Source organism: Protopterus annectens, chromosome 1.part1 (assembly GCF_019279795.1).
Source record: "Protopterus annectens isolate FY-2018-M chromosome 1.part1, PAN1.0, whole genome shotgun sequence".
Taxonomy (NCBI): Eukaryota; Metazoa; Chordata; order Ceratodontiformes; family Protopteridae; genus Protopterus; species Protopterus annectens.
In genome coordinates, this window is record NC_056726.1 from 371003804 (window position 1) to 371027884 (window position 24081).

The 24081-nt window shown below is 45.4% G+C and overlaps 1 protein-coding gene across 1 annotated transcript in view; it reads right to left on the bottom strand.

The window, feature by feature from the left end:
• The window catches only part of MYH9 (myosin heavy chain 9), a 1134272-nt gene that overhangs the window by 265101 nt on the left and 845090 nt on the right, over nt 1-24081 (bottom strand). The window contains exon 32 of the mRNA XM_044075327.1: nt 10969-11121. Coding sequence (XP_043931262.1) covers nt 10969-11121 — 153 coding nt within the window. The remainder of the gene's footprint in view (nt 1-10968; nt 11122-24081) is intronic.

Sequence of the window (24081 nt, forward strand, 5' to 3'; positions counted from 1 at the left end):
CACAGATGGGTTCTCTGCCGTCAGGCGGGTCCTCGGTCGGCCGAATTCCAAAGTCTAGGTCCGGCGCCGGTTGCTGTCGCCTTCTTTCCTGACGTCAGTGTGACAGGGGTATACAAGACACAGCCGACGCCATTTTCTTCAGTCTTTCTTGCCCCAGATGTCAGGTGCCCCCAGAAGGAAGGCAATACATAAATTATATATATAATCATGCAATGCAATATAATCAAAAATCAGTAGTTGCAAGCAAATACACCATAGAAGGATAACCCAGTCAGGTTATATGAGGAGGTGTTAGCCACTAGGCCTTTACCAAGAGGGGAAGGAGGGAGAGAAACCTGTACTGCAGCTGTATTAGCACTCTAACATCTACATTTATGGTAGGTACAAAACTGTACTATGTTCATCATGCATACAGCTGCAGTAATCACAGATGGGTAGAAACCCAAAGCTACGCACAGGGTGGTAGGCACTAGGTGGAACTGGGAAGAGCCAGAATGCCCTGCAACACAGCAGTGGCAAAGCCTGCTCTAGTTTTGGAGTATAAAGGCAGGTGGTAGTGTTTTGTGAAGGTATGCACAGAACTCCAAGTGGCTGCCTCCAAAATATCTTTGGTAGGGACTCCTCTGAGGAAGGCTGTAGAGGTAGCTGTGGCTCTTGTGGAGTGGGATCTGATGCCTGTAGGAACAGATTTGCCATGAAAGGAGGAACAAAACCGTATGTAGTGGCCTATCCATTTTGAAATTGTCTGTTTGGAAATTGGCTTCCCTTGAGCTCCTACAGCATAGGACACAGTTGTTCTGACTTCCTGAAAGGCTTTGTTCTGTCCAAATAGTAACGTAGCTGTCTATGGATGTCTAAGGAATGTAGCAGCCTTTCCCCTTTGTTTTGAGGATTGGGGTAAAAGGTAGGTAATTGTATGGCCTGATTTAAAGCTACCCTGGATACTACCTTAGGCATAAATGACGGGATGGTTTGTAGGGAAACCCTGTCCTGATGGAATATGAGAAAGGGCTGCACAGCCATGAGGGCTTGTAGTTCCGAAACCCTACGAGCTGAGGTAATGGCCAGAAGGAAAGCTGTTTTCCAGGACAAATATTGCAAATCTGTTGAGGCAGCTGGTTCAAAGGGGGGCAATGTTAATTTTTCTAGAATGTAATTAAGATCCCAGGCTGGTATTGGTTGTTTCCTTGGAGGCCTTATATTCTTAGCCCCTCTGAGGAACGGTCTTAAGACTGGGTGAGAGAATAAGGGTGGATCAGTGTTGTATTCTGCAGAAATGGCTGAGGCATGAATTTTGATGGAGGAAAATGAAAGTCCACTGTTCAACAGCTCAGCTAGATACTGTAATGTCTGAGGCAAATTCAGTTTTCTAGGATACTGGCCTTTTTTCTCATTCCAAGCGCAAAACCGTTTCCATTTTGCGGAGTAAGCCTTTCTAGTAGATGGCCTCCTGGCCTCCAAAATGACATCCTGTACCTCTTTGGAGAGTAGGGTCTGTTGTGGTGTTAAGGAATTTTCCATGCAGCCAGATTGAGTGTTTTCAGCTGACTGTGAAGAGTTTTGTAGCTGTGCTGAGTCAGTAGAAGAGGCATTAGATGTAGGGTCCAGGGAGGAGTATGTGTTAGGCTCCTCAGGAGTGGGTACCAGTGTTGTCTTGGCCAATCTGGAGCAATCAGTATCATCTTCGGTCTGTCTGCTCTTGCTTTCAAGAGTACCCTGGGCAGAAGAGGTAAAGGTGGGAAGGCGTAAACTGTCCGTGCTGCCCAACTGAAAGAAAGGGCGTCCACTCTCCAGGCCTTTGGATGGAAGGTCCTTGAGCAGAACTTTGTCAATTGATGATTCCTGTGGGAGGCAAAGAGATCTATGTCTGGCCTTCCCCACGCTTGGATTATCTTTGTAAACACTTGAGGATGCAACTTCCATTCGTGTGGGTCTGTCATATTTCTGCATAGATTGTCTGCCAGCGTGTTTTCCAATCCTGGCAGGTACTGTGCTTGAAGTTCGATTTGCCATTCCAGAGTAAAGTTCCAAAGTGACATGGCTAGCCTGCACAGGGGGTATGAATGTGTTCCTCCTTGTTTGTTTATGTACCACATTACTGTGGTGGTGTCTGTTCTTATCAATAATTGCCCTGGATGCAGGAGGTCATTGAAAGCTGTAAATGCATTTATCACTGCTAGCATTTCCTTTTGATTGATGTGAAGGTGCTTTTCCTTTTGGGACCATTTGCCCTGAATGCACCTGTCTGTCATATGTGCCCCCCCAGGCGTAGTCTGAGGCGTCTGTTGTGATGACTTGATTTGCCTGAGGCTTGCAGAATGGTAGACCTGTGTTTGTTTGGCATGCTTGGGCCCACCATAGAACTTCCTGTTGCAAACATGGGATTAATGGTATTATTGTTTCCAAACTGTGGCTGTGTTGAGACCATAGGTTTTTTAGGTACCATTGAAGTTTCCTCATATACAACTTTGCACATGGGATTAGAAGAATGCAAGATGCCATGAAGCCTAGAGCCTGCAGGATTTTCCTTGCAGTTAGCCTGGTACAATTTGCTAGTATTTTGAAGTACTGAGTTAGTTGCCCCTGTTTTTCTGGCATAGTGATATGCCAATTTCTTGTAAATAATGCCAGCTTTCCTCCCAAAGGTGCTGCCAGCTGAGACTTGCTTGGCATGAAAAGGGGAAGTCATTGGTTTTGTTTCCTGTATTGTTGTGCACTGTCTTCGCCCCCTCTTGGTGCTGGAGTTTGCCATTGTCTGCCTCTATATGATCCTTGAGATTGTCCTCTGCCCCTTGTGCGCCTGTATCTAACTCTTTGGGGTTTGTCCGTGGCTGGAAAGGACCAGTTTTTTGAAGGCCAACTTCTGTTAAAACATGGTGGTTGAACCTGTAGAAAAGATTTGACAGTTTGCATAGATTTAGCTTTTTCTTCCATTTTCCGTAGTATCTCCTCAGCATTAGTACCAAATAATACATCCTTTTGTAAAGGAGCATCTAGTAGTTTAGCTTTAACATGATCAGGCAAGGTTTGTTCCCTAAGCCAGGCATGTCTACGAATGACTGATCCTGTAACAGCAGCTCTACTTGAGGCCTCTAGAGCATCATAGCCACATTGTAAGGTGTGTTTACCCACTTGTTCTGCACTATGCATCATATCCTGCAACTCCTTCAAATCTGGTTGTTAAGGTTGTGACATTTTATTCCTTGTGATAACAGAAACTGCTGATATTTAAGCATATGGAACTGCCAATTTAAGGCCCTCATGGCTAGGGTGGCCGAGGTATATACCTTTCTTCCCCACCTTTCTAAGGATCTAGACTCTTTCGGAAGGTAGTGGATTCTTAGCAGTAGAGGCCTTCATTCCCTTGGGGCCTTGAGAAATGGTTTCAGGGTCAGCATTATGGCTTTTGTAAAGAAATTGGTGAGAGTTAGGAACTCTGTAGTACCTATCAGGCTTGACTGGGGCAGGAGGCAGGGAATCCGGATTAAGGCAAGCCTCCGAGTAAACATCAAGTATGTCCAAGACAGGAGGTATTGCCAGAGGTCTGTGCTGAGGTAGCAAAAGGAATTCCAAGTCTTTTCTTGGAATCAGAAAAGTCTTGGCCTTCCCAATGGAAGTGTTCCCTCAAGGTATGCAAGGTTTCCCCAAAAGAAAAATCCTCTGGGGGAGATACAGAAGGAATGGACTGCTCTGCATCAGAATCTTCAAAAGGGGAGTACGAGTGTTCCTCTTCATCAGAATGTTCTGAAATAATGGAGCCCTGGTCAGAAGATGGAGAATCTTCCTCCACTCTGGGTCTCTTGTCCGGAGGGGGTTGGGAACCCCTGATAAGAGTAATTAAATCCTCAGCCATTTTTAGCATCTGCTTTATAGGCATGGGGCCTGGAGATGGGCCCTGTGCAACAGGCCTCTTGGGATGCATGGCTGACTTGGACTTAGTAAATGCCTTTATGGAAAAGGAAGATGAGGGTCTAAAGACACCATGGGTGGAAGTGGACCTGTCCACATTAGGAGGCTCAACACTCGCAGTGGCTTCGGTAACTGTAGTCTGGGTATGGGCCGAGGCACCTGCGGTCTCGGTTACAGAAGACACTGCCAGAGAAGTGTCGTCGGTAGTCAGGGGCTGCGTAGGCGCCTCGCTGAGAACCGGACCACGTGTAGCCAGTTTTGACGTGGTGTCGGTGGAGACCGCGGACCTCGCGTGTCGGTCTTTGTCCTTGCGTTTTTTGGACAAAACGGTAGTCGGAGTCTCCGACGACATTTTATAATCAAAAGCTTTACCAAAAGAGTGCTGGGCGAACTCCGCCCGATGCTTAATAGTGCGTTTATTGAAAGTAGCGCAAAAGCGACAGCCCGAGATGTCGTGGTCTGGGCCTAAACAAGGTATGCAGCGGGAATGGAAATCCTTATGCGGTATTTGCTTCCCACAAGAAATACAATTATTAATTGTCTGACATCGGTCTGAGGCAAGAAAAGTTTCCCCAACGGGGTACTTAGCTTTAAAGAAGACTTTGGTTTCCAAATTTTCATAATTTCAGGAGCTGGCCGACCGGCACTTGCGAACTGCTTCTGCTTCGGGCACTGTGTGGCAAAAAAGACTGGAGAAAATGGCGTCGGCTGTGTCTTACATACCCCTGTCGCACTGACGTCAGGAAAGAAGGTGACAGCAACCGGCGCCGGACCTAGACTTTGGAATTCGGCCGACCGAGGACCCGCCTGACGGCAGAGAACCCATCTGTGATTATTGCAGCTGTATGCACGATGAACATCATTCAGGTGGCAAGGCAGAAAAAGCAGCACATGACTCAAACTGTACAGAAATGGCCAGTGTATAAAGAATCCACTGGCAATGATAAAAAAAAAAAAATAAAGTGTGCTAAAGAAAATGGAGTATCAAGACTACTAAAAACTAGTGGAGCACCCACAAAACTATATGGTCCAAAAAGCAAAACGTTTCCACACACAAATATACTTTTACAAGGAAAAGTGCATACAAAGCCAGCAAACTTGTAGCTCTATAAATTAACTCTAACAAATTGGTACAAGGACTGCACAAAGCTAAGGGGGGCTGCATATCCACGAGTGTCGAGGGACAGAGGGCAAATCAGCTGTATGTTCACAAGTGTGTTACTGTGTAGAAGAGTGTCAGAGATAATCAAAGAATATAAAGTACAGTTTTGTACCTACCATAAATGTAGATGTCCGAACTGGATAGCATCTGCAGTCATAACAACTGGGTTGTCCTGTCGTCAGGCAGCCCTTCAGTCGGCCGGATTCCAAAGTCGGGTCCGCTTCGCTGATGTCGCACTCCACCCGACGTCATCTCTGTTGGTCTTCGGGTATAAAAGCATCAGCCGACGCCATTTTCCTCTGTGTTTCTTGCCCCAGATGCCAGAAGCCCTCTTGCAGGCTAAAATTTGGATAGATGCCAATGTTTCAAAATAGATAGAGGTAAACACAACAATAAGCATGTATGTACATATATACAAACAAATACACCATAAAAGACTCCCCCCCCCAACAGCTAGCTATTAGGAGGGTAAACACCCTAGGAGTACCACAGAGGGGAAGGAGGGAGGGTAATCCTGACTGCAGATGCTATCCAGTTCGGACATCTACATTTATGGTAGGTACAAAACTGTACTATGTCCTTCATGGATGCATCTGCAGTCATAACAACTGGGTAGAATACCATAGCCAACTAGGGAGGAGGATAAAAGTAGATTATGGTGTGTTTAGGATCCCTTGCAGTACAGCAGTGGCAAACCCTGCTCGGGATCTGGAATAGAGGCAAATTATAATGCTTGGCAAATGTATGCACGGAGGTCCAAGTAGCCGCCTCAATAATGTCTTTGGTTGCCACTCCTCGTAAGAAGGCTGTGGTAGTGGCTGTTGCCCTTGTAGAATGAGGTCTTATGTTCTGTGGAATTGGTTTTCCATGGAAGGAGTAACAGAATCGTATGCAATTTCCTATCCATTTGGAGATTGTCTGTTTGGAAATAGCTTTTCCTTCCCTTCCTGTTGCATAGGCTACAAATAGTTGGTCAGTCTTTCTGCTATTTTTTGTTCTGTCCAAGTAGTAGCGTAGCTGTCTATGTACATCCAAGGTATGCAGTATTCTTTCCCCTCTGTTTTGTGGGTTGGGAAAGAAGGTAGGTAGGTGGATTGCCTGGTTTAAAGACACTCTGGATACCACCTTGGGCATAAATGTAGGATTAGTCCTCATGGACACTATCTTGGTGGAAGATTAGGAAGGGTTGCACTGCCATTAAGGCCTGTAGTTCTGAAACCCTCCTTGCTGAAGTAATTGCCAGTAGGAAAGCAGTTTTCCATGACAGGTGTTGTAGGTCTGCTGTTGCTGCTGGTTCAAAGGGTGATAGTGTCAATTTTTCTAGCACAAAGTTCAAATCCCAAGCTGGTAAAGGTGGTTTCCTTGGAGGTTTTACATTCTTGATTCCTCTGAGGAACTGCCTGAGCAAAGGGTGCGAAAAACAGGTGGATCAAAGCTGTATTCTGCTGAAATAGCTGATGCATGTATCTTGATGGAGGAGTAGGACAGGCCTGAATGAAGAAGTTCGCCAGATACTCCAGAATGTTAGGCATATCTATGTTTGACACATCTTTTCCTCTTTCTGTACTCCAAATGACAAACCTTTTCCATTTTCCAGCATAGTTCCTTCTTGTTGAAGGTCTGCGTGCTTCAAGAATAATGTCTTTTACTCTTTGGGAAAGTTCTGGATTAGCTGCTGCTATGTGATGTTCCATGCAGTTAGTTGCAACGTTTTTAGGTTTGGATGTATGATGCTGTAGTTGTTCTGAGTTAACATCAAAGGCATCAGGGGTATTGGCCACATATTGTTCCGAGACATGCTCCTCAGTAGTGGGTACCAGTGTTGTCTTGGCCAGTTCGGAGCTATCAGGATTATCCTTGGACGTTCTTCCTTGATTTTCAGTAGTACCTTGTGTATCAAAGGAAGAGGTGGGAATGCATATGCTGTTAGGCCTTTCCAGTTGAAGGAGAGCGAATCCACTTTCCATGCTAGTGGGTGGAATGTCCTTGTGCAGAATTTTTTGAGCTGGTGATTGAGAGGTGAAGCGAATAGGTCTATCTGTGGCATTCCCCATTTCTTTGAGATGGTCTTGAAGATGTCCGGGTGCAGCTTCCATTCGTGGGCATCCGAAGTGGTTCTGCTTAATATGTCTGCTAGAGTATTGTCTTTCCCTGGTACAAATATTGCCTGTAACTGGATGTTGTAGCTGAGTGCCAGGGTCCACAGCTCCAAGGTCATTCTGCATAGGGGGTATGAATGAGTGCCTCCCTGTTTGTTGATGTACCACATGACTGTGGTGTTGTCTGTCCTTATCAACTGGCCCTCCTTGAGAAATGGTTTGAACTTTTGGATTGCCAGTTTTACTGCCAGCATTTCTTTTAGGTTGATGTGCAGGTGAAGTTGATCCTGTGTCCACAATCCTTGCACATTTGTCCAGCATGTGGGCCCCCATCCTAGGTCTGAAGCGTCTGTTGTGATGGTCTGGCTTGCTTGACATCTGCGAAAGGGTAGGCCTGGGTTTGACTGGCATGCCTGAGCCCACCATAGGAACTCCTGTTTTAAGCATGGAATTAGTGGGATTTCTGTTTCTAGACTGTGTCTGTGTTGGGACCATAAATTCTTTAGGTACCACTGTAGTTTTCTCATATGTAGTCTGGCAAATGGAACCAAGATTATGCATGATGCCATGAAGCCCAAGGCCTGCAGTACTTTTCTTGCTGTTAACTTGTTCAGTTTTGTTAGTGCCAAGAAGTAAAGAGGAAGTTCTTTTTGTTTTTCTGTAGTCAGGAATGCCATTTGTTTTACTGTGTCCAATTCCCCAAGAATGTCCTTGTTTGGGATGGTATCAGCCTTGACATTTGTAAATTGACTGTGTATCCCAGTGCTTGTAGCAAGTAAATGACCGTTTGTAAATCTGTTGTCAGCTTGCTTTTGTTGTCCCCTTGTAGCAGGCACTCGTCCAGGTATGGGTAAATTTGAATTCCCTGTAGTCTGCAATGGGCGATTACTGATGCTAGGCATTTTGTGAATACTCTGGGCAGTAGATAAGCCAAAGGGCAATGCTGAGAATTGATAGTGCTCTGATCCTGCAAGAAATCTGAGGTATCTTCTGCAGATTGGTCGAATGGGGACGTGCAGGTATGCCTCCTTGAGATCTAGAGTTACCAGCCAAGACTCCTTGCCCAGCATGGGAAGAAGCTGCTGTAGGGTCAGCATTTTGAATTTTGGGACAATGATGTATGTATTTAAGGTGGACAGGTCGAGAATTGGTCTCCAACTTTTTCCTTTCTTGGAACTAGGAATAGTCTGGAATAGAACCCTTTCCTTGCTCTGCTGTTGGCACTCTTTCCACAGCTCTCATGTTTGCTAACTCCATTATCTGGCGTAGAGCCTCTGTTTTTGATTTGGAGGTAGATTTGGCATTCCTCTTTTGACTGGTAAAGTGTGGAAGTGAAACCGGTAACCTTGATCTATGGTTTGTAAAATCCACTTGTCTTTTGTTATGCAGTGCCAGTTCCTTGAAAATAAGGTTAACTTTCCGCCTAGAGGAGCTGCTATCTGTTCCCTGGTAGGCGGATTTAGGTTAAGTCACTGTGGTTGTGCTGATGTAGTGGCAGTGGCTGTGTCTGTGCCTCTGTTGTTACCTTGCCACTGTCGTCCTCTGTAGGCACCTCCTCTGGATTGGTTTCTGCCTCTGGAGCGTCTTTTCCTGCCCTTTGAAATTTTGTGGAGTCAGGAAAGGACCAATTTTGGCAGGCCAGTTCCTGCTAAACCTTGGGGTTGAACCTGCAAGAAATCTTTAACAGTTTGAACAGATTTTGCCTTTTCTTCCATTTTCTTCATAACCTGCTGGGCAGGTGTACCAAACAAACTTGTCTTGTCCATAGGAGCATCTAGCAGCTTAGCTTTAACATGATCCGGTAAAGCTTGTTCCTTTAGCCATGCATGCCTTCTTATCACTGTGCCTGTCATGGCTGATCTAAATGAAGCCTCCAGTGCATCATAGCCACATTTTAAGGAATGGTTGCTAACCTGTTGTATGTTATTTACCATCTCTAATACATATTTCTTATCAAGAGATTCATCACTGGTTAGTTTTAGTTAACTGATCAAGCATAAACTCTTGGTATTGTATCATGTGAAACTGACAGTTTAAAGCTCTAGCTGAGAGAGTAGCTGAAGTGTAGACCCTTTTTACCCCATCTGTCTAACGACCTTGCTTCCCTTTCAGAAGGAATAGGGTTTTTAGCTATGGTCGCTACTGCCTTGGGACCCTGGGATATAGTTTCTGGGTCTGCAAGTGGGGCCTTGTAAAGGTGGTGATGAGTATCTGGCACCCTGTAAAATCTGTCTGGATTGGCAGGGGCTGGGGATAAAGAATCTGGAGCGGAGCAAACATCATTGAAAGCATCATCCACCACAGAGAGAACAGGAGGTATAGCTAAGGGCCTGTGCTGTGGGAGGTGCAGAAAGGTCCTAAGTCTTTTCTGGAGTCTGAAAAATCCTGTTGCTGCCATTGGAACTGTTCTCGCATGGCATGCAAGGTTTCCCCAAAGGAGAATTCTTCTGGTGGGAAGCAGCAGGAATGGATTCTTCAGCATCAGAATCTTCAAAATTGGAGAAGGGAGCCTCTGGCTGGTCAGTTATGTCTGATTCATCAGCAGATTCATCAGAGGACACTGGCTCAGGGGCTCTGCCCTAGGTCTCTTCTCTGGGGGCTGAGAGGCCCTATCTGGGTGAGATTGAGATCCTCTGATTAAAGAAATTAAATCTTCTGCCAAAGTAAGCATTTGGGAACTAGAAGAGGGCCTGGATGTGGGGGTTTAACAGGCACTGTTTTAGTAGTCTTGGCTGCTTTAGCCCTGGCAAGGCCTTAATGGACATGGCTGCTGGAGGCCTAGCAGCACCACGTGCTGGGGTAGAGACATCCAAGGGATGGTGTCTGATAACTCAACCACCGTAGTGGGTAAAATTTCTGAGGTAGATTCAAGAGTTGTAGCAGGGGCCTCAGTTGTAGGAATAGGTTCAGCTGTACTTAGATCAGTTTTCTCGGTTTCGGCGAAACCGAGACACTCATGATTTGCTTAACCATGGTTTCGGCGAAACCGCGACCGCGAGTGTCGGTCTTTATCTTTGCGTTTTGGTAGATTGGGTAGTCGGAGGATCCGGCGGCATAATGTACGCAAAATCAGAACCGAAAAACTGTTCTGCAAACTCCGACCGACGCCTAAGCGTCGCCGGTTGAAAGAAGCACAGGCGAACAGGCTGCTACGTCGTGGGCTGGGCCTAAACAAGGCAGACAGTAAGAGTGGAAATCTTTATGAGGTATTTGTTTCCCACAGGTTAAACAATTGTTAACTTTTCTGACATCGGCTGAGGCAAGAAAGAGTCCCCAACGGGTACTTAGCTTTAGAAGTCTTGAGTAGTATTCGGTAGAAGTAATCTCTGGATCCGACCGACCGGCACTTGCGAACAGCTTCTGCTTCGGGCGCCACGCGGCAAGAAAGACTGAGGAAAATGGCGTCGGCTGATGCTTTTATACCCGAAGACCAACAGAGATGACGTCGGGTGGAGTGCGACATCAGCCGAAGCCGGACCCGGACTTTGGAATCCGGCCGACTGAAGGGCTGCCTGACGACAGGACAACCCAGTTGTTATGACTGCAGATGCATCCATGAAGGACATCTTTCATATTTACGTAAAGGAGAAATCTTGAGTGGATAAAATGGAACGAAGTGAGAAAAAGCATACCAAACAAGATGGTTAAATACAGCAATGTAAAAAATGTAGGGAAATACATGCGCATGAAATTTAAATGTACGCAGTTAAGAATTTTTCTTTCTCCAAGTGACAGTAGAATACATCAATAAATGTGAGAATGGCACAGACAGCAGAGAAAGAAAAAGATATTGCTTACCTGGGCTTGAATAGTAGTAATCTGTCTCTCCAGGTTTTTCTTTGCCTCCTCTTCCTCATCAAGCTGCTCTTTGAGATTGTTCTTTTCATCTTCAGACTGCTTTAACTTCGTGCTTAGTGCCAACTTCTGTCGTGTCTCTTCCTGAAGAAGTTCCTATTCAAATAAAATTATATAGTGAGAAATCATTCATGTGAAGTAAAACTCCAAAAGCAGGGATCCAATTAAAAATGACAAATGCACTGTCCACTTCAAAAGTCATTAGGTTTGTACTGTGCATTGCCTGTCTCCTAATGCTTGGTCAAGCAAAAAGTGTAGTAGCTATACAGAACCCAGACTACCTTGTGTAGTGCTATCAAAGCCAAGTTTGAGCAATGTGATGGAAAGCAAGGGCATCAACTTGGAAGGAAAGAAACTAATGTAACAACTTCAACTACACTGACATTTTTCTAATAAAAAGTAAATCAAACTAAAAATATCTGAAATTGAACTAATGGTGTAATTTCAGTAATGTTTAGTCTTTTCTACCGTTACGTAAACAATGGAGTTTTTCATACAGTTTGTATTCAGTCATTTAAAGCTGTTAAAAATTCCTTACTTGTTCACTGTAGATTAAACCGCACAAATTATGTAGTACCCATCACTCAATGCAAACATTTTATAAATACATTAGCAAACACCAAGTGCAAGATGAACCTCATTTGCAAACAAATTTAAAATACACATTTATACCAGAGGAAAAGTACAGTTGTGTAAGAACTTACAACAGCAGATGTCCTACTGATCACTGCTGCAGTATTCCAAACAAGTGGGTTGTCATTGCTGATGTCCAGTCAGGGCATCAAAGCGCAACCTTTCCTAGGCTGTATGTCCAACATGCAACCACAGCTAAAAAGCAGAGGTACACAGGCATATAATCCAGCAACCTGAAGACCCCGGTGAAAGTGACTCTGGTCAGGTAAGAGGGGCCAAGGATGAAGTCACCCTTGGTCTTAGGGTCTTTCTACAGGGGAGAAAAAGGGAAGACAAAGATGTATACAGAGAAGAGGGTAACCAAGTAAGAGGAAAAATACTGCAACAGTGATCAGTAATGCATCTACTGTTATACAAGTTCTTATACAACTCTAATATCCTGAATGAAATCACTGTTGTGGTATTCTAACATGTAGAGTATTCTCAGAGATGTAGGGAACATATGGGAGGTTGGAACTGTCCAAGAAGCCAGATTATTTACCTAGTGAAGGCCACCCTGCCCTTTACAAAGGCATCAATCTTGCAGTGCTCGGTGAAATTGTGTACAGAACATCATGTGTCAGCTTTAAATATGGCCCTGGCATCCAGTCCTTTGTGGTATGCCACTGCCCTGGTACAGTGAGCTCAAGGGCATGACAGCAATGGTCTGCCATGCAGAAAACAAAAGTTGGACTTAGAAATCCATCTTGCAATGATTTACTTTGATACTGGTTGGCCCAGCCTCGAATCTATGAATGAGAAACAGACTTGCGAATGGATTTGGTCTTATGCAAATATAACCTCAGCTGACGGCCCAGCCTCGAATCTATGAATGAGAAACAGACTTGCGAATGGATTTGGTCTTATGCAAATATAACCTCAGCTGACAGACATCTGCAGTGGGTAGAATTCTCTCTCCACAGTTCTGTGGTTTAGAGAAGAAAGCAGTAAGATTAATGGCCTGGTTGAGAGACAGCTTGTTCACTTTAAACAAGAAAGAATAGTTGTATAAAATCTTACCATAACCACAGATGTCCCTCTTGTCTATCTTGCAGTATTCGTAGTGTGAGATTCTCCGCCTCAGGTGACCTGAACGTCCACTCCTATACAAAAACATAAGCCTGGTTGCTGTTGGTGCATAGGACGCCACACACAGGGCCATAAACCAGGAGCCTTAAATGTGACATCTACATGCACAGACCTCAGAACTGCCCAGTTGGACAGTGGACTAGGTAGAACCAAATGATGTCCTCCAGACCAGTGAAATGCCATAGACTGCCCAGTGAGACCATAGTCTAGGAGTGCCCTAGGGTGCCCCATAGACAGGTGAAATGAATGTAGGGGGATAGTGGGAGGGAAGGAATACTGCAACATGGAAGAAACTGACATCTATGGTTATGGTAAGATTTTATACAGCTATTCTATGTTCTTCTATTCCCATATTGCAGTATTCTTAGCGTGGGAGAGTGCCACAGCTTAGGAAGAAGGAAGGGTGGAGGTAGAGGTTATTGATTCCAGAAAGCCTTGCAGGATTTCCCTAGCAAACCCGGCTCTGTAGATGTGGTCCAATTTGTAGTGCTTGGTAAAGGTATGTATAGAGGACCAGGTGGTCACCTCCAGAATGGAGGCTGCGTACAGGCCTTTGAAGAATGCTCTGGAGGATGCTACACAGCCTTGGTAGACAGAGTTCTTACTCCTGAAGTAGGTCCATAGCAGGAGTAACAAAAGCAGACAGTTTTCCTGATCCAGCAGCAGATAGTTTGTTCAAAGGCTGCTTTGTCCAGGGGGGTTTGGGGTGGAAGGATACAAATAGTTGGTTGGATTTTCTGATGGACTTAGTTTTGTCTAAATAAAACCTCAGTTGCCTGTGCATGTCCAGGGAATGGAGTATCCTCTCACTGCCATTAGTGGGAGGGGGAAGAAGGTGGGCAAGTGAAAGAAATGGTTTAAAGACAGTTCATTAACCACCTTGGGCATGAAAGAAGGGTTGGTGTGTAGGGCCACTCTGTCCTTATGGAAAATAGTGTAGGATGGGCAGGCCCCGAGAGCTTGCAACTCTGAAACCCTTCTAGCAAAGGTAAGGGCCACTAGCAGAACAGTTTTCCATGTGCACATTTGGAGTGCTGGTTGGCTTGAATGGTGCCAGTGTGAGTTTTTCTAGGATAAAAGTTTAAGTCCCAAGGCGGTGGAAAAGGTTTTCTACGTGGTCTGATGTGCAAGACCCCTTTCAGGAACAATTTAACATTTAGCCTGGATATTAGTGGGGTGTCTAGGGGTAAGCAGGCAGAGATCACAGACAGGTGAACTTTCACTGAGTATGAAAGACCAGCCTTGATGAGTTCACAGGCATAAGTTAGGATTAGAGGAAATTCCACTAGAAAGGGATCCCTATATGCCTTTTGAGACACCATTTGGAGAATCTTTCCCATTTTGAAATTTAGGATCTCCTTGTAGGTTTCCTGGCCTCCCTCAGGACTGAAAGCATGTCCTCAGAATAGTGGTGTCTGAAGGGAATTAAAAAAGTTTATTACCCACAGTGTTAGGCATAAAATCTCTAGGTGAGAATAAGTGCTCCCTTCTGCTATGTGAGTGAGTAGGTCCATCTTGTGGGGTAACTTGTGGTAATTGCCCTTGGCAATTGAAAGTAGTGGGGGGAACCAATACTACCTTGGCCAGTAGGGAATCACCAACAAGATTTTTGGTTTGTCCTTCCTGATCTTCAGGAAGACTTTTGGAATGAGAGTGAAGGGGGAAATGCATATACAAACCATCCCTTCCATGAAATGGAAGGCGTCCACCCTCCAGGCTAGTGGGGAGTGGTCCTTGGTATAGAATTTTGTCAACTATCTGTTCTGGGGAGGCAAACAAATCTAGAGACCTGCCCCACTAGTGGACTATGTCTAGAAAAATGTCCCTGTTCAACACCCACTCGTGATGTACACAGGATGATCTGCTGAGATCTGCTTGCTGGCTGTCCTGAGATGGGATGTAGGTTGCCTGCAGGGATAAGTTGTTTCTGAAGGCTAGGTCCCAAATCTGGACTGCTATCCAGCATAGGAGATATGACTTGGTCTCTACTTGTTTGTTGAAGTACCACATGACTGTGGTATTGTCTGAAGATTTGAAGGGGACCTGGTTGCAAGATTGGAAGAAAGACTTTCAGGGCCAAAAGGACTGTGGTCATCTCCCTCACACTGATGTTTTTTCCAGAGGGTAGGGTGCCATATCTTCTGCACCTTGAGACCCTTCATGGTAGCCCCCCCAGCTCAGGTGTGATGTGTCTGTATGCATGTATTGAACTGGTGGAGGGGGGGCGGAGTGGAAAGCATGGGTTCATTTGAATTTGTTGTATCCACCACCTTAACTCTGCTTTGAGGTAGAGTAAGAATGAGATCGGACACTCTAGAAGGTGGTTGTGTTGGGACCACACATTCTTCAAATACCACTGCAGTTTTCTCTTCTGCATCCTGGCTAAAGGCAGCATAAGAATTATGGCTGCCATACGATCCAGAACCCGTAAGAATTGTTTGGCTGATACTTGAACCCTGGACAGGTCCTGGAAGTGGGCAGTAAGGGAGACAGCTTTGTCCTGAGGGAGGAATGCCTGTATCAGGTCTGTTCTGATCCTGCATCCCAGAAAGCTTTTGTCCTGCTATGGGGTTAGGGATGACTTGGGGAGGTTGAGGGTGAACCCCAAAATGTTCAGCCAGTACATGGTGAACTGTAGATGTTTTTTAGGGTGTCCTTTCTGCAAGAATGAGTATGTCTACTAAGTAAAGGGTAAATTTGAATGCCTTTGGTTCTCCAAGACACTATTGTTGGGGCTAGGCATTTCGTGAATACCCTGGTGCAGTAGATAAACCAAAGGGCAAGGCTGTAAAATTGAAAGCGAGAACAGGGCCAGTAAGTACTTTCTGCAAGAAGGTTTTACGGTGATGTGGAGGTAGAGCTCCTTGAGTTCTAGTGTGACCATGAATGCTTGGGCTGGCAATAGTGAAGAAGGGTCTGGACAGGCAACATTCTGAAAGATGGAACTCTTGGGAAGAAGTTTAGAAAAGACAAATCCAGAATTGGCCTCCTCCAAAGGCAGTCCTTTTTTGGTACTAGAAATAACCTTGAATAAAAACTTTTTCCTTCTTGTCCTGGAGGGAAGGGGTTAGATAGTTCCATGGTTCAGAAGATCCTGTAGGATCTGGGGAATAAGGTGTAGTTGATAGAATGCCCCATGCAACGAGTCTTTCTTTCTGGGAGAGGAAATCTCTTCTACTACTGCTAGAACCTAGTGGTCTGTGGTGATAGTTCTCCAAAGAGGTGGGCAGTGGGACAGGCAGGTTGACAGGGGGAGGTGGGCAAGGCAGTCACATGTTGATGGAGCCATTTCTGTCATGAAAGGACAGTCTTTGGGTAGGTTGAGAGGGAGCTGGTCTGGAAGTGGTCCGTCTCCTGGCTCCTTTCCTATGCCTGGAAGGAGGAGTAGTAGTAGAAGAGGGAGGGGTCACTGCTGACAAAGGTAGTCTTAGTTGGGTAATTCCTGTAGTATTTAGGAATAGGGGACACAAGAAGGTGTTTTAATATGTTGAAGCCGCTTGCTTTTCTCCCGAAGCCTTTTCCTTGTCCTGGGGGACAGGTTCTATGGTTCCATGGGTCAGATCATAGTGTATAATTGTCTGAAATAAGGTGTAGTTATTTTCTGGGTGGGAATGGGATCCCCAAGAGGGGGGACTTTCTTTCCAAGAAAGGAAGTATCCTTCTACCATTGCCAGGACCCAGCAAGCTGAAGTAATTGTTCTCCAGAGGGGCAAGGCAATCATGCATTGTTGGTATCACTTCTGTCATGAAAGGGTTGCCTGGGGGTAGGTTGATAAGAGGTTGGTCTGGTAGAGGTCTGCCTCTTGGTTCCTCTCCTATGCCTGGAAAAACGGGTAGCAGTGGAGGGGGTCTCTTCTAACATAGGTGGTCTTAGCTGGATAGTTTGTGATATTTTGGCATGTCCTGAAGCTCCTTGTTTTTCTCCTGAAAATTCTTACAGTTCAGCAGACTGCTTCCCAAACAGGAGGTTGTCTAGTGGAGCATCAAGGATTTTGTATTTGAAATCCTCAGGGAGGGATTTCAGTCAAAGCCATGAATATCTGTGGAGCATTGAGGCGGATGCAGCAGATCTAGCAGAAGTCTCTGCTGCATAACTACATCTGAGAGCCAGGTCACCTGAGGTGCCAGGGAGAGTTTTGATACTACTACAGTCTTGGTAGGAGTCAGGCAGGGAGGACAGCAGTGTAGATGCTTGGGATACAAAGTCCAAGGCATACTTAATCGTATGAGTTTGGTAATCAATAGCTCTAAAGACCAAGGTGCAAGGGGTGAAAACTTTCTTCCCTAGCCTGTCCATGTTTTTGCTGTCCTTGTCAGTGGGCAGAAGGGTCGAGGATGGGATCAGTCTTTACTGCTTGGCTGGGGCTACAGCAATCACTGCAGTGTCTGCCGGGGGGGTCAAGAAATTTGTGGTCAAGCACCTTGTACAAACTATCGGGTCTCTTAGGAGCAGGTGGCTGAGAATCCGGATTTTAGAATGCTGAAGTAAATGCATCCAGGTATGCAGGCATAACTGGGGGAATAGCAGAAGGTGAAGGAGATTCAATTTGCAGTAGGTCAAAACATCTTGTCATTTGGGAAGTATCCCATCTGAAATATTTTCATTTTAGTTATGGTCTCCTCAAAAGTGATGTCCTCAGGAGGAGAAGCCCCTTCTATGGAGTCACCATGGGAACAGTATTCTAGAAGAGAAGCCATCTGTGATGAGTAGGTAATAAGACTCATCAGATGAGAATTTCTTCTTCTTCATGGGAAGTGGGGGGGTACAGAAGTAGCTGAGGCAGGCCTTGGGCTTAGCACTGGGATAGTGGAGGGAGAGTAGGCCGAGGGTCTAAGAGCCATGAAGGCCTGCATCAGGGACTGAATAAAAAATTGCCAGTCAGGAAGTCCCTCAGGAGAGGAAGATAAAGGTTTGCTTTTTTGTTTTCTATTTAAAGGAGTAGATTTGGGAGAGAGAGGGCCTAGGTTCAGGGGCCTGAGCTAAAGCAGAGGCTTTGGATTCTGGCATTCCAGACCGGCATCCAGGGGATCCTGGTTCCCCCTAGACTTCGGTGGAAACGGACATCTGAGTCATCTCCATGGGCATGCTGGGCGGTACTTTAGAAACTGTTACCTCAAGGGGAATAGATGAAGTAGATGGCGCCAAGTCCCCCAACTCCTGTATCGGTAGCTGGTGGGGCATCAGACAATGGAGAGGCAGAGGAAGCAAGCTGTAAAACCTTGGCCTTTTTCCGAGGTGGTTCCACCTGACCATCTGACTCCGGATCCATCCTAAGTGCTAATTTTTTAAGTCTCTGGTTTTCCAAGTAAATATTAAGAGCTGCCAGACAGCTTCTAAGCATCTTAAGGAAGGATTGGCAAATGTAGCAGGCAATATGGCCCTGCTCCCAGCCTAGACAAAAAACGCAACAGTCATGGGAGTCTTTATGCGGAATATGGCATTCGTATTGGCATCTACCAGTCTTAGCAGACAGACTAAAAAGAAACAAGCAAACCAAGCACAAGCAATAGTAATTGAAATGTTCCCAAATGGAGTAGTTCGCTTTAGACATTTTGATAAGTAGAGGAGCGATGCGATCAATCTGATGTTCGACTGCAGCAGAAAAGTTCTGAGGTCTGTGCGTGCAGAGGTCACATTTAGGGCTCCTGTTTATGATCCTGTGTGTGACGTCCCATGCACCAACAGCAACCAGGCTTAACTTTTTGTATAGGGGCAGATGTTTGGGTCACCTGAGGTGGAGAATCCCACACTAAGAATACTGCAACACAAGAACAGGACGTGTAGCCCTGAGACTCTCCTAGCTGAAATGAGAGCCAGCAGCAGAAAAATCTTTCCAGGTGCAGAATTTGAGATTAGCTGTGGCTGCTGGTTCAAAGCAAGGAAGAGGAAGCTGTCCAACAAAAACCAAGGTCCCAAGGAGGGACTACAGGCTTCCTTAGTGGTCTAAGATGCTGAACCCATTTTAGGAACTGTTTGGCTTCAGGTCTGGACATGACAAGCGGTCTGAGAGGTAGACATGCAGAAATGGTGTAGAGGTGGGCTTTAATGGAGCAGTAGGCCATACCTGCACCCATGAGCTCACACTGGTATTTTAGGATGGAATTTGTTGCGGTCCTGGTTACTCCTATGGGACTAGACAGAAAATCTCCATTTGGCCATGTAGGATTTTCGAGTGGTGAGGTTGCTTGCTTCTTGGAGAAAGTAATTGTGTAAAATCTTGCCAATGCCTCTTTTCACTGTTGCAGTATTCTGTACAAAAGTGATTCCCCGCAAGGGATAACATCCGGCCAGTATACCAAAGCCTTAGAATTTTATAGATGTAGGTCACATGCTCAAGGTGCAGGGCATAAAGGTAGTATATGGTCTACATACCTCACAAATGAGTAGCCCCAGGAGGAACAGTTTTTGAAATTAAGAGGAGCATGTGTATCCAGAAGGAGAAAAAGAAAGGGAGTCCAGGCCAGGAAGACAGAAGAAAATGAGCAGAGCAGAAGGGGAAGGAGGGAGGTAATAGTGACAAGGACATCTACTGCAAGATTTTACACAATTGTAGTATGCCCTTCCACATGACTGCAGCAGTATTCCTTATAAAAGGGAAGAGTACAAAAGCTCAACAGAAAAGTTGGGAGGATGATGGTACAGAGGAGCCCCATGCAGGACAGCACTGACAAAGCCACCTCTTGCTCTGGAAACACCCATAATGCTTAGTGAAAGTATGGAGAGAGGTCCAAGTAGCAGCCTCAATGATGGATGGTATCCAATCCTTTGAAAAAAAAACACCTGAGAAGCAACAGTCCTAAGGAGCAACAAAAATGGTCTTAGAGATCCAGGAGGATATGATTTGCTTACAAATGGCCAAACCCAAATGTCTGAGATGAAAAGAAATAAAGTTGCTCACATTTACGAAAGTCAATAAGCCCTTTCCAAATACCTGATCTATGCAAACACAAAGTGTGAAGAACCTTCTCACCAACAGACTGCTGAGAAGGAAAAGAGGGGGACAAATTAATAGACTGATTAAGAAACTATTCATTAACCACCTTGGGCATAAAAGGAGGACAAGTACTTTTAAGGAGGCTTTAAGTTTAGCGCAAGACTTAATAGAAATAGCTGTCGGTTTGAAGACACCTTCAGAAACCGAAGGCCTGTTCAAAATCTCCGGATCACCGTCAGGGTTGGCGTCTGAGGGGTGAGATAGAACTGGCTCCTGAGGCCCAGCTGATTCGGTCTGGGAGGCAGTTAGAATTTCTAAATCAGCGGCAGTCAGGGGCTGCGTAGGCGCCTCGCTGAAAACCGGAGAACGGGCGTCAGGCCTTGCTGAGGCCTCGGTATCTGGTCTTGGTTGTCTGTCCTTATCCTTGCATTTCTTAGTCATTGCTGATGTCAGTTGCTCCGACGACATGCTATAGTTGTCGGGTGAAATCTGCCCGACGCTTGATTGTACGTTTGTTGAACCTAGCACAAAACCAACAACCAGAGACGTCGTGGTCTGGGCCTAGGCAAGGAATACAATAAGAATGAAAATCCTTATAAGGTTATTGCTTCCCACAAGAAATGCAATTATTAACTTTGACATTGGTCTGAGGCAAGAAAAGTTTCCCCAACGGGGTACTTAGCTTTAGAGAAGACTTTGGGCTGAAATTCGATTCGAAAATCTCAGGAGCTAGCCGACCGGCACTTGCGAACTGCTTCTGCTTTGGGCACCACGCGGCAAGAAAGACTGAAGAAAATGGCGTCGGCTTCCTCTTTTATACCCCTGTCGCACTGACGTCAGGGAAGAAGAGAACAGACGCCGGACCAAGACTTTGGGATTCGGCCGACTGCGGGACCGCCTGACGGCAGGATAACCCAAGTTAACCCAAGTGTGATGACTGCAGCAGTATAACACTATGAACATCAGTCTTCCACTTACAGTGTTTCAAGGAAGCTGAAGCTGCAGGCTCAAAAGCAGCCTCAGTTGATTTTCAAGTACAAAACGGAGGTCCCAGGAAGGTGGAATAGGCTTCCTGGGAGGCTTGTTATGAAGGATGCCTTTAAGAAATTCTGACCTCAAACCTACAGGCAAGGGGGGCAGTCAATGGCAGACTAGCAGAAATAGCTGAAAGGTGAGTTTCAACAGAAAAATATGCAGACCCAGCATGGAGAATTCACACAAGAGAACCAGACAGAATCCTCACAGAAAACAGATCCTGGTTATGAGCAAGACACCAGACAGAAAATCTCATTTGGACACGCATGATTTCCATATAGTGGGTTCCTGGCCTCCTACAGAACCCTAAGCAAGTTCTCAAAACAGATGCCTAAAATGGATTAAAATACTAAATCCCACAATGTCAAATGAATAGTGGACAACTGAGAATGGATCAGAGAGCCCTTGCCTTTTGAGTAGGTCCACCTTGTGGGGTAACTTGTGGTGACTCCCCTGGCTTGATGAAGGGGGGACCCAATGCTGTTTGGGGCAAAAGGGGGGTCACCAACAGGAGTTTGGGAAGTTCTGCTCGATCTTGAGCAGGAACCTAAGAATCAGAGTAAGGGAAGGACTACAAACATCCCCACTGCAAGAAAAAAAAAAAAAAAAAAAGAGCATCCACCTTCCAAGCCAGAAGACTTGGGACTCCTGTGCAAAAAAAAAAGAGGAAGTTATCTGTTCAAAGGGGAGGCAAAATGATCTGGGGAGCACTCCACCGATGGACAATGTCCAGAAACACATCTACGAAATATCCATTTGTGAGCCTGTGTACTGGACCTGCTCAGAGTCTCTGCCACTACATTTTTCTCTGAAGGAATGTATACAGCCTTAAGAGTTACTTGACAGGACAGCCAGAGCCCATACCTGAAGAGGCAGTCTGCAAAGATAGGACAGTGTCTCCTCTTTCTTGTTGATATCACATCACTGTGGTGTGTGTCTGAAGATTTTAGCCTTGGAACCATTAGGGAGTGAAGAGTCTGAAGGGTGAAAAGGAGAGCTCTCATCGCCTTTATTTTGATGTGGCAGGACCTCTGATGAAGAGGCCAGAGACTTTGGATCTTGAGGAAACCAAAGGAGGCTTGCTTTCCCTCATCTGAAAGTGAGACTGAGGGCTGAAAAGGAAGTCCTGGGTTGAGAGATAGCTGATGAATCCACCATCAAATCTAGAGTTTGAGGCATCGCAGAAAAGGGCCTAGAAAACCTAGAGGATGACAGTGTTGACACCATACTGACTTTAGCATCACTGTAGTTTGCTCTTATGAAGTCTAGCTAGAGGAAGCATAGGAATCGTGGAAGCGATGAATCCTAGAACCCTGAGAAAAACCCTCACTGTAACTGAAGCCAGAGGAAGGGATTGACAGGTGGTGGCTAGAAGCTTTGGGAGGAGGCAGGGATACCAGCATGGGAATGGTTTGGCTCCTGCAACCAAGAAGCACTTGATCCCGAGATGAAACCAGGACTGATTTCTGGAAGTTTACTGTAAACCCCAGGCTTTGAGAGACCAACAGTATACTGGAGGTGCTGAAGCAAGACCATAGGGGAGGAAGTGTGAATAAGCAGGTCAACTAGATAAGGAAAGATATGAAGCCCTCTCAACTTGCAAAAGACAAATCACAGAAGAGAGCCATTTGTTGAATACACCTGGAGCAGAAATGCCAAAGGGCAAGCAGAATTGAAAATGCAAGGAAGAGACAGAGAAAAGCAAAAATTTCCTGAAATGGGGGGGGGTGAATTGGGATGCAAAGGTAAGCATTCTTGGTGTCCAGGGAGACGAAAGAAAGCCTGAGGAAGGAGAAGAGGAAAACGTTTCCAGGGACAGCATCTGAAAAGAAAGGGGCCTTCAGTACGGCACTGAGCTGAGAAAGGTCCAAAATGGGTCTACAGGTGCCGTTCTTGGGAACCACAAACATTCGGGAATAAAACCTCTTCCCTTCCTGGTAGAGGGACACAACTTGAATGGTTCCTTGTGCCAAAATCCCTTCAAGCAGTTCTGGGAAGAAAGGAAACTGTTCCTGAGGAGGGTGAGGGATGCCCAGAAAAGGAGGAAGGGATTTCCACACTAAGCATCCCCAACAGGTGGGCAGAACCCAAGGAGTCCTGAGTGACCCTTACCCAATTGGGAAGGGGTAGGGAAAGAAAGGATAAGGGAACCTGAATCAAGAAAAGGAGAAGCAAACTGTCAGAACCTAACTTGTCTTGAAAAGATGGCTTCTGAGCAGTAGGAGTCTGATTAGACTTGGCAAGAGGAATCCCTGCCTAGAACCCTTCTTACCTTTGGAAGGCGGGCAGGACTGTCTGAACAAAGGTAGATTTGGATGGTTAATTCCTCTGGAACTTGGGGACAAGAAAAAGAAAAATGTTTCAATTTCTGCAAGGCCTTGCCTTTATCCTGAAGGGACTTAAAATTCAGCAGCAGCAGAGCCAAACAGGTTCTCCTCATCAAGAGAAGCATCCAACAATTTAGTCTTAGTATCATCAGGCAAAGGCCGGAGACAAAATGAGAAATGTTTCAAAACAGAACCAAAGGCAGCAGTTTTGCAGGAGGCATCAACAGCATAACTAAAAATTCCTCAAAGCCGGCAGAAGACAGCTCGAGATGCAGCTAAATCCAAAAACTTGAACCAGCAAGTAATTGTACCAAAATACTTTATTACAGAGAAAGAAAGCGCTTTCACGGTAATACCATACCGCTTCAAACATGAATGGTTACAGAACATATGCAAATGGCATCATCTCAAACAGCTTAACAGCCAATAAAACAGACATTCATGCAGCCACATTCTCCGCTTAAAAGCGTATAAAGCATTAACTAGCATAAAATCTCAAAAAATAAAAATAAAAACATTAGCACAAATAAATAAAACACGATATTCATAATTAAGTATTCATAATTAAGTAAACAAACAAACATCCTACAGCCATTTATTCCTTAATACAGGCTTAATGGGGACATGATCATTCAGCCCCATAGCTAGGTGTGCCCCCAACCTCAAGATCCACCATCTCAGTACGAGTCACTATATCACTACCTCGCAGACCTGGGCTGATCACAAAATACCTGGAAGACAAAGTTGTGTTCAGGGCCAATGGACAAAACAAGTTTCGCTAAGGCACTAAAATCATATTGCTTGTTCATGCAATACACATGGTCCCTAATTCTTTCTTTTAAGCTCCTGTTTGTTTTTCCAATATAGACTTTATAACAGCATTGGCATTGTGCTAAATAAACCACATTCCTGGTGGAGCAATCAGCAGATATCCTCAACTTCCACAAGTAGCCTGTGCCAGGGTGCCTAAAGAACCTATACATCTATAAACTGACAAA